General features: G+C 61.6%; 4 protein-coding genes across 5 annotated transcripts; 2 read left to right on the top strand and 2 right to left on the bottom strand.

Annotated features, from left to right (window-relative positions):
- Nucleotides 1-231: 231 nt before the first annotated feature.
- Nucleotides 232-3,157, top strand: SDRG_15965 (the record flags this gene model as incomplete). Of its 2 annotated transcripts, XM_008622152.1 has the most annotated exons (9): nt 232-574; nt 622-741; nt 791-1,159; nt 1,210-1,905; nt 1,954-2,404; nt 2,451-2,652; nt 2,702-2,844; nt 2,893-2,950; nt 2,995-3,090. In XM_008622152.1, 9 exons carry the CDS (start codon nt 232-234, stop codon nt 3,088-3,090), a joined length of 2,478 nt encoding a protein of 825 aa, XP_008620374.1. The 2 variants fall into 2 exon arrangements, with proteins under 2 accessions (XP_008620374.1, XP_008620375.1); XM_008622153.1 differs by having other exon boundaries at nt 2,702-2,950; nt 2,995-3,157.
- SDRG_15964 (translation initiation factor eIF-5A) lies at nt 3,050-3,711 on the bottom strand. Its single transcript, XM_008622151.1, has one exon. The coding sequence runs from the start codon at nt 3,627-3,629 to the stop codon at nt 3,150-3,152; it is 480 nt and encodes a 159-aa protein (XP_008620373.1). The 5' UTR covers nt 3,630-3,711; the 3' UTR covers nt 3,050-3,149.
- A 1,043-nt stretch (nt 3,712-4,754) lies between these two features.
- Nucleotides 4,755-6,333, top strand: SDRG_15963 (hypothetical protein; the record flags this gene model as incomplete). Its single annotated transcript, XM_008622150.1, has 9 exons — nt 4,755-4,811; nt 4,863-5,049; nt 5,088-5,214; nt 5,261-5,425; nt 5,478-5,523; nt 5,564-5,681; nt 5,727-5,905; nt 5,951-6,120; nt 6,168-6,333. 9 exons carry the CDS (start codon nt 4,755-4,757, stop codon nt 6,331-6,333), a joined length of 1,215 nt encoding a protein of 404 aa, XP_008620372.1.
- Nucleotides 6,334-6,361: 28 nt separating this feature from the next.
- On the bottom strand, nt 6,362-8,839 carry SDRG_15962 (hypothetical protein; the record flags this gene model as incomplete). The annotated part of the gene is made up of 2 exons (XM_008622149.1): nt 6,362-8,550; nt 8,620-8,839. 2 exons carry the CDS (start codon nt 8,837-8,839, stop codon nt 6,362-6,364), a joined length of 2,409 nt encoding a protein of 802 aa, XP_008620371.1.
- Nucleotides 8,840-10,069: the final 1,230 nt, after the last annotated feature.

The raw sequence follows: 10,069 nt of genomic DNA, 5'->3' as shown, positions 1-10,069 counted from the left end.
CTTGGCTGCACCTCGTTATAACGGAGGCGACGGATCGTTATGAGCGATAGCCACAGCAATGTCGACAGTCGACATCACGCTGCAGCAGCCGCACCATGATTTGTTCAAAATACACTCTTTTACACCAATCCGATATAACCATCCACCAGACTCGTCTATAGATTGGCTAAAACTATTTTATTTATATGCCAATCGGAATGGACTCGCCCGACGGCGCCACATTCGAACACGATGCTGGTCTGGTCGACGGCGCGAGTTAGCGCCATCTGCGCCGCAGCGCTTGTCGCCGCCTTCCTCGGCGCCAGCGGCCTCTTTGGCCTCGACCTCGACGTCTTCCAGGCGCCGCTCGCCAAGGTCGCGCCGCCGAGCAGCGTCCCACCGGCCATCCCGCCTGTCTTTGACCGGCTCGTCTTTGTCGTTGTCGACGCGCTCCGCGCCGATATGGTCCTCGGGTCCGCCGCCGTCCAGCACGCCCACGCGACCGAGGAGCTACGATCGTACATGCCCTACACGGCGCAGCTCGCTTCGTCGCCTGAGAGCATCGCGTACATTGGCCACGCGGCCGTGCCCACAGGTCGTCCACCGCCTCTCGCCCACGACGCACGTCATAGCTGCCTGTAGTGACCATGCCGCGACTCAAGGCGCTCACGACAGGCAAGAAGCCGGCCTTTATCGACGTGTTGCGCAATTTCAATTCAAAAGCGCTCGACGAAGACAGCCTCATCGCGCAGCTCGGCGCGGGTACATCCTCAACCGACAATGACACCATCCGCATCGTGTGCCTGCGTAGCGGGCCGGCGCATGGTGCTCTACGGCGACGAGACGTGGCTGCAGCTGTTTCCGACAGCGTTCGTCCGGTCGGATCCAACGTCGGGCTTCTTCGCCCTCGACACGGTCGAAGTCGACACGAACGTGACGCGCCACCTCCGCGAAGAGCTCGACCCGACGATGACGTCGCCCAAAAGCAACGACTGGGACGCTCTCTTCCTCCACTACCTCGGCGTCGACCACATTGGCCATCTCACGGGCCCGCACTCGCCGCTCATGCGCGCCAAGCTCAGCGAAATGGACGCTACGATCGAGTCGATCCATCTGTCGATCCAAGCGCAGGACGCGATGCGCAACGGATCGACGCTCCTCGTGCTGCTCTCGGACCACGGTACCTCGCTTTAGCCGTATCGCAAGCGAACTAGATATTCTGGTCTCTAGGCATGACCGAGACGGGAAACCACGGCGGCGCGTCGATTGAAGAGTCGTCGGCGCTCCTGCTCTTCGTGCTGCCCCCAGCGTATCGCGCGATCGAGGACTCGGATCTGTTGACGCGCACGCCGCAGGTCGACCTCGTTCCGACGTTGGCGACGCTCCTCGGCGTGCCGATACCGGCGCACAACACGGGCAAAGCCCTCACGCCTGTCCTGGACGCCGCGGTGCGTGACGAAGCGCTCGTCATTGCTGCGCTCCAGGCCAACGTCCGCCAACTGCACGCCTTGGCGACACCCAAGCACTCGGCCAAGTTTTGGGCGAGCTTTGCCCACGAGTTTAACGTTGCCCTCGACTGGCACGCGGCCAGTACGAACATGCCATTAGCGCTGGCGCGACGTCGCATGGAGGCCGCTTTGACGTCGCTGCAAGCGATTGTACTGACGAGCGACGGCAGCGAGTACAACACGATGCACATGCTCTCCGGCATTGGTGTCGGCGTCCTCGGCCTCGTGCTGGCGTGCCGCTTCCATGAGCTGCTCCTGCGGCGCCCGTCCCACTACGAGCTCTGTCTCGGCTTTTGGACGCTGCTCCAGCTCGTTAGTCTCGGGTCGAGCTCATCGATCGAGAACGAACATGTTGTGTGGAACTTTCTCTTGGTCTCGTACCTCGTCTGGCTCGCGATCGACTGTGTCTTGGCCAAGCGTACGTACTCTTCGATCTTGATCGACGCCTCATCTTGTGGTGGTGCAGGTCGCGGATTGTGGACTTGCTGGCTGCTCGTGCTGGTCACTGCCCGCCTCCTTCGCAGTCGCAACCAAATCATCAACTTTGGTCGGCTCAACACCTTTGACGTCGCCGCGGGGAGCACTCGCGACGGCCTCGAGTACGAACACGACAACGCCGTCTCGATCTTGACGACGCGGTCGCTTGCGCACGGGCTTGTTTCACTGCATGTCGAGCGCGTCCTCGCTTCTGCCTACGTCGTGCTGGCCGAGCTCGTGCGATCCTCGTCATCCTCAACGGCGGCCATGCAGGCGGTATGGACCGTTGGCATGGCCGCGTCGGTGGTGTTTGCGTGGACGGCCGTCGACGCGGCCGCGCACGTTGTCTATGCGAGCGTCGTGCTCGAGGCGGGCGTTGCGCTGGCGTCTCGGTCGTCGCCCATGAAGGCGCTCTGGCTTCTCGCGTTTCTCTTACAGCGGTAATCTTCTTCGTTTCCTGCAGGCAGATGACGTGGCGCGACGTAGGGACACCAACCTACTGGCCCTGGCGCTCTTGCATGTGCAGCTCGACGCGGCGACGCGGCTCGTGCAGGCGCTCGATGGCATCCGCGCCTTGCCGCTGGTCGTCTACCTCTCGAAAGCCAGCTTTTTCGCGCTTGGCAACTCGCACCTCATGACGACGATCGACATTTCAAAGGCGTACACGGGCTTGTCGTCGTACTCGCAGGTAGCTTGCATCTTGAGCCTATGTCGACGCTACGATGGTCGTGTCGTAGGTCCTTGTGGGCGGGCTCACGGCCTTCATCGTGTTTACCGGCCCGCTCCTCGTGCTGAGCTCGCAGCTCGCCGCCGTGCGCGACGCCCGCAGCCTGCTCGGTGGCTACTGGACGCTCGAGCTCGGCAACTTCACCGTCTACAGGTACTCATCTTCCATCGTGGTGAGGACTCGTGGCCCATTCTGACCCAGTGTGATCGTGTACATCATGCGCTTCCACCTCTTCATCTGGAGTGTGTTTGCACCCAAGGTTGACGATGACGGTCTTTCTACGCTCGGGCTCATGGGTGGTAGATGCTGTATGCGCTGGCGTGGGTCCTCTTCCTCGTGCTGCCGACGACACTGGTCGTCTGCCTGTTGAGTCCGATGATCACTGTTGAGCCTTTTTAAAATATGATTCTGGATCAGGGGATTTACTCCGAAATCTCTAAGCCTAGAAGTCCAAGAGCTTACGCCGTCGTGTCTTCCTTCTTGGCAATGATCTGCTCAATGCCGCACGCGCGGAGCACCGAGATCGCGAGCTGCTTGCCGGCCTCGAAGTCGGCGCGGATCTCGTCGCCAAAGCCCTCCGGGATCGACGGGAGCTTGATGTCCTCGCGGGTGTCACCCGAGTCGTCCATGAGCGAGACGTAGTCCTCGTCCGAGATGTCGAGGAGCGTGTACTCGGCGCGCGAGACGAACGGGACCGAGCAGTTGTGCGTCGACGGCACGATATCTTCGTACTTCTTGTTGGTGAAGATGTCGAGCGCCGTGAAGTTGCACTTGGCGTGGCCGTGCTTGCCCGTCTTGGACGTCGAGACCGAGACAACCTTGCACGGGTGGCCCTTGATCATGATGAAGCCGCCCTTCTTGACCTGGCCAGCCTCCGACGGGTACGTCAGCGAGGCACCGGCATCGGTGGATTCGAAATGGTAGTCTTCGTCGGCCATGGCAATTGAGATTTCAAAAATGATGCAAATTTACTGTCAAAGCCGCGGGCCTTAGCCACGGAACCAGTCATTTCCATCCGCCCTTTTCGGCCAATGGCTCCAGCAGCTGGACCTGCCAAAGTCCATGCGGCCGCGAGGAGGACGATGTGAGACGCTAATTTCACGCCACCTTAGCCGAAAAGCCACGAACGCGCGACGCCGAGGACAGAACACAACAACGCAAAGGCTTCTCCACGCAATATGCCTCCTACGTATTTATGTCGATCGATCGCTGACGACAGCGCTGCGGGCCTTGCTGGGCGACCTCATTGATTGACAGGCCACACCGTAGAGGGCGTGTTTGGGTTGACAGTGCGCTCACGATGGCATGGTGTGCTTGACGGAAGTTGAGGGAGGTTGGTTGATCGGAGTTGAGGGCAAGTCCAATCGATCGGTCGACGGTGTTGCCGGTTCGCGACACAGCGTTGCTGTTCGTGAATTTTCTCACATGTTGACGTCGGCAGGTCCGGCCGTGCACCTTGTTTCTGCATCGTCAGCTCGCCCTCCCGTCAGGCTGACCGATGTACGCTAGTGATGTACCAAGGAGGCGACCGTTGGCGGGCGTGGGCGGCGTCCGACGGCATAGCGCGGCGCGGAACCAGACCACATACATTCTCCAAGAATACTCTCAAACTTGATAATTCCAAAGTGACGTGCGAATAGCCTCAGCAATTCGGGGCGTTCTGGCGTGGGAGAGGACGCGGCGAGAACGTGCAGGGCTTTGCGGAGCTCGGGCCGCGCGTGCCGTTGGTAACGACGGATCGTCGCCACCTTGTAGGGTCGCCGCTATGCCCTTGTCCATCAAACTTAGGTCATAACAATGGCTAGTCGACGAATAATGAGCACCCTCGTTTTTAGCATCAAAGAATGCTAATTCATGCCCAACGACTGTGTATTCGGAGCGTCGGCAGTGTTGGGAGGCGCATTCGAGCTTGGCTACTTCTCGACACTCGGATCCAAGATACGTGGCGTCGCGCGATGGCAGATCGCCTTGCATAAAACCCTCGCGGCGTTTGATTGGGCAGCTTGCGGCTCTATAGAAAAGACGCCATCATCATCACCCGACTGGCGAGTTTCGCAAACACCATGTTCCTGCGCCTTCGGTCTGCCAGCCGCCGGACGTTCTCGACGACCGCGCCCTCGGTACGCGGTCCTTGCAATGGCTGCGATTGCTATCGTACCTGGACCGCATAGATCCAAGCAGCGACCCTTCGTGGCGCCAACACGGTCCACGTCGAGTGGTCGGATGGCCACGCCAGTCGCTTCCACGCCATGCACCTCCGCGCGTGGTGCACGTGTCCGCTGTGCCAGCACAGCACGGGCCAACGCCTCATCAACATTTCCGACATCCCAGCCAACCCTGTGATCCAGCACCTCGACGGTACGGCGCCTAAATCGATCGACCTCACGCATGCCCAGTAACGGCGGACGGCCTCGCGATTCAGTGGGAGGGTCATCAGAGTGTCTTTGCGCCAGCGTATGTGCGATCACTCTGCCACTCCAACCACGACAAGCCCAACCCGGCCACGCGACCGCCGCCGTCGACGTACAGGATCCAGCCCCCGTCTTCTCTGACTATTATGACGGCGTAGGACGCCTGTGACACCCATCGAGCACGACGATGTCTTGCGCGAGGACGGCATGATGACCCTTCTCGAGACGATCATGACGTCGGGGTACGCGGTTGTGCGCAACGTGCCGTGCGACGCTGGCGAAGTGCAGCGGTTTGCCGAGCGGATCGCGCCCATCTCGCACTCGTAAGCACAGATCGTCCGCACGTGCTTGAACCTCATTCTTCCATGTCTCTAGGTGCCTCTACGGCTCGGTCTTTGACGTTGTCGCTGAGCACGACCCGGTAGCTACCGCTTTCGTTTGCCATTCTTCAACACGCGTAGGTCAACATTGCGTATACGGCCGAGCGTCTCAAACTGCACTTGGACCTTGCGTACTACGAGTCGCCGCCAGGCCTACAGTTCTTGCACGCCCTGCGCTTTGATACGACGGTCGCGGGCGGTAGTTGATTCTCGTGCTGCCACGTCATGAGATTGCACTTTCTAGGCGAGTCGACGTTTCGCGACACGTTTGACGCGGCGGCGACGCTACAGGCGCGGCATCCAAGTCACTTTGCGACGCTCACGCGCGTGCCGGCCACGTTCCAGAAGATTCATTTGCACCGCGCGTCGCCTGCCATCATGGAGTACCAGCGGCCGCACATCACGCTCAACCACCACGGCGAGGTAGCCTCGTCTTCTTAGCAGCATCTCGCGAACGAATGCATCTAGGTCAACGGTGTCTTTTGGAGCCCGCCGTTCGAAGGGCCGTTGCGCATCGCCGAAGGTGACATCGAAGCCTACTACGCCGCGTACCGTGCGTTCGAAGCCATCATTGAGGGCGAAAACGTCATTCAATTCAAGCTCGCGCAGGGCGACCTCGTCGTCTTCAACCAGCGCCGGTAGCCTCCTCTCTCTTGCAACGGCGTCATGTGACACATGTCTTTAGTATGCTGCACGGCCGCGAGGCCTTCCAGCCCACGTCCGACGGCGTTCGTCACCTCCAAGGCACGTACGTCAACATTGACGACTACTCGTCCAAGTACGAAGCGCTGCGCTACAAGCGCACGGGCACGCGTGGCGCCCGCCGCCTTGGCAACCAAAACAGCCTCTAACGTTCTTGCATCATACACTCGCGTTGTTTTAGGCGACCTTTTTGTTGGCGAGTTTGCTCGCGGATTCGAGCTTGCGCTTGAGGTTGCGCTCGCGCGCCTTCTCCTTCTTCTTCATTGCGAGCAGCTGGTCCTTGAGCGCCGCGTCCTCGCCGACACGCTTGAACTCGGCCGCGTCTTGAAGCTCCTTGGCCTTCTTCTCGGCGGCTGCCTTCTCGAGCGCGCGGACGTGCTTGGTGTACATGAGCCGCGTGTACTCGCGGACGAGGCTCCTGAGCATCGCGAGGCCGGGGCCGCGGCCCCGCGTCTTGAAGAGCGTAAAGATCTCGTCGATGCGGCCGTAGGCATACCCATCGAACGGCTTGAGGTAGCTCAGGAGCGCGACGAACTTGTCGTCGATGGCTTGGCGTGCGGCCACGTCATCGTCTGGTGGTGTCACATAGTACGCTTGCAGCAGCGGCAGGAGACTGACAATGTGGTTGCACATGATCGACGCCCGCTCCACGCGGAACCGATCGCTGGGCGGCGGCCCGAGGCGCGCCTTGATCAGTGGTCCGTCGGGCTTTGGCGGCACGACCACGGTGCGCACGGCCGCTGCCGACATGGCCTCGGTGGCGTCGCTGGGCTTGGCCACCGACACGAGCGCTCGTAGGTCGACGTTGTGGTCGCACACGCCGCAGTAGACGGCGCCGTCGTTGTACGTCGGAACGAGCGCCGACGGGTCATCGGGGACGGGTGGTTTGGGCTTGGCGGCGCGCTTCAGACGCTTCTCGGGCTTGCGCTTGCTCGACGCGTGGGCCTTGCGCTGGCGCAGACAGTTCCAGTGGTTGGCGTGCGGCCCTGTCGGGTTGTCGCAATACCACATCTTCTCACTGCGGTGCATCGCCGCCTCGCACGTGTGGCACTGCAGAAACGGGTCCGGGGACCCGTCGAGAAACGTTTGACTCAGTGCTTCAAGGAGGCTCTCGGGCACGAGGTCGTGCGCGTGCAATGAGCAGGCGGGGTACGTGGTGTGGATCTGAGGCAAATGGTCAAGCACGAGCTGGACGGCTTGGAGATGACTCTTCTCATACTCTTTGGCGTCGCCGGCCGTCGACGCGCCGGCTTCGGCAACGCGGACCAGCGCCTTGGCGACCGACTTGAGGAACTTGTCGACGTCGCCGTTCGAGGTGCGAAGCGCGTCGAGACGGGCGAGCGCCTTGGCGTCGTGCACGAGGTCGGACGCAACGAGCTTATCGCAGAGATCGTCGAGGGCAAACTCACAGTGGGCGTGGCGATCGCAGTACGCATGGTACGCGACCCGGGGCACCTCGTCCATGTCGAGCTGGAGCAGCCCGCCGCGGCCACGCGCGCCGTTGAGCTTGCTGTACACCGGTGTGCGGTGCTTTTGGATGCGGTTGGCCTCGCCAATGCGCGCGCAGATCGCGTGAAAGTACGCGTTGCAGTGGGTCCAATGGCACTTGATGCGCCAGCCTTCGCTGCGGTTGCAGAGGACGCACGGCGACTGTCGGCGCTCGGCGAGCGGAGCGTGCACGACCGAGAGCGGCTCCATGCGCACCATGTCCTCGATGAGCACGTCTGGATCCCACCACACGCAGAGCACGTGGGCCCAGGCTTGTGTGCCCTTGGGCGAGAGCGTTCGCAGCGGCTTCATGGCGCCGCCGTAGCGCTGGCAGAGGTAGCACACCATCGCATTGCTCGGGATCGTTGTGTCTTTGAGCTCGACGCAGCGGTGGCAAAACCAATCGCCCGACGGCACCGACGCAATGCCGTAGCAACTCTGGTGCACTGGGATACCGCACCGGTCGCAAAACACAATCAGATCGTCCTTCTGGCTGTCGCCGCCGTTGCAGATCGAGCACCAGCCCTCGCTGATGCAGAGCGCTTCGTCCGGAACGCACTCGGGGACAAAGACGATCGCGTCCTGCAGCGGCGTGCATACACTGCTAACGGGCTTTGGACGACCGGACTCCTTGGGCGCCACGTCGTCACTGGCCGGCGCCGGCTCTACGACGAGACTCGCCACGACATCCTCTTGGCTGGAGGCACATTCGTCGACCGACGACTCGATGACGATGATGTCGGGGCTGAGAGCAAGCGGCTGAAGTGTGACAGCGCTCGGTATCGCGGTGGGCGAGCGAGGCAGCGTGGCATTGCTGGTCGCTGCCGCCTGTCCGAGCGAGCTTGGGATAGCGACCGCTTCAAGGACACCAGAGGCATCTATGGGCTGCCTCGGCGATTGCTTCGTGCGAAGTCGGCCAGCTGGAGTGGGTTCTATTGAGCGACTACCTGCATACGGCAGCGCCATGTCGACGCTGGACGGCACGGCGCTGGACGAGGCGGTTGCAAGCAAAGACCGCCGGGCCTGGGACCGCGCGCTTGCTTCTGCAGGCGGCGCTGAGGGCAATGGCGGCCGAGACATCGCATCCGGCAGCGATGCTCCACTGCCGGCGACAGCGCGCGGCGGCGCAGCCTCGTTCTCGCTCGAGCTGGACGTCGGGTCGCTCATGCTCGCCAGCGCCAGTGCGCAGGAATATCGAGCGCTCGATATCCGGATGGTGGATTTTGAACGGTTACTTATGCGGATGGCTCGCTTGACGTGGCAGAGGCTGCGGTCACATACCGGTAGCGGTGCCTGACTCGACGTCCCGACCCGCCACCGTGACTGTCGGTGTCGGTGCGGGTCCCAAAAACGCTGCCCACAGGAAGTACCCATCGTCAAGCAGCTCTCAGAAGCGAGTGTCGTGTGATGGCAGGAGTGCTTGGATCGCTTCTGGCACGTGAGCCAACGCCGCATCCGAGAGTCCCACCGTGCCCATGCTCTTGGCTTGGCAAAGACTGAAGCTGTTGTTGCGGCGGCGGGCGTACACCACTGCGAGGGCACCAACCGCGCCCGTCTCGAGGGTGCGTTCGCAGATGCGTAGGAGGAGCCCCGTCCGGAGCTGGGTACTCTGCTGCGAGCTGCATCGAGCTTGAGAGACCGACATGATTTTGGTCGACTTCAACGACGAACCGAGGCATGCGAAGGTCATGGGTATCGGCTAGTACGAGCTGAGTTGGGTGAGCGAGGCGTCCGGAATGCGGTGCGCTTGGCGCTCGTCGCCGTGCAGCCCAGGAATGTCGCAGGTTCCACCACCCGACTGGCGATGGCGTAGTTGCCACCCTGGCCAATCATCTCGGCGACAAGGACGTTGTGGACCGTAAGCAAGTCAATGCATTTGGGTTAGTGGCGATCTGGAAGATGGTTGGCAATCTTCGCCGTGATCCGGTACAGGTCCATGTGCAGATCGGGCCACAGATTCGCACCATGTCCGTGAGGCCCAAGTTGCAGGCCGGGGCTTCGGTAAAATATGTCGGTGGCCTGCACCGTGATCGTCGGTGCAGGTCCCAGTGGGGCTGGCCACGACAAATGCCCGTCGTCCACCAGCTCTGCCAGACGAGCGTCGTGCGGCTGTTGCTGCAGCAAGCGTCGGATCGTTTGTGGGACGTGCACCAAAGCCGCGGCCGAGAGCGCCGCGGTGCCAATGCTGACGGCTTGTCGGGCATACACGGCATTGTTTCGGCGACGAGCGTAGACGACTGCAAGCGCTCCAAAACGGCCCGTATCAAGGTTGCGCTCGTAGATGCGTACCATGAGCACCGTTCGGAGCTGGGGCAGCTGAAAGTACTGCTCTGCGCGCAGAATCGCTCTCGGAAGACCGAGGTGCCGATGGTCGACTTCGACGACAAATCGTGGCAC

This window comes from Saprolegnia diclina (assembly GCF_000281045.1).
Source record: "Saprolegnia diclina VS20 unplaced genomic scaffold supercont1.107, whole genome shotgun sequence".
In the NCBI taxonomy this organism is placed as follows: domain Eukaryota; phylum Oomycota; class Saprolegniomycetes; order Saprolegniales; family Saprolegniaceae; genus Saprolegnia; species Saprolegnia diclina.
Note: the sequence above shows the minus strand (reverse complement) of the source record. Positions and strands in the feature narration are given on the sequence as shown.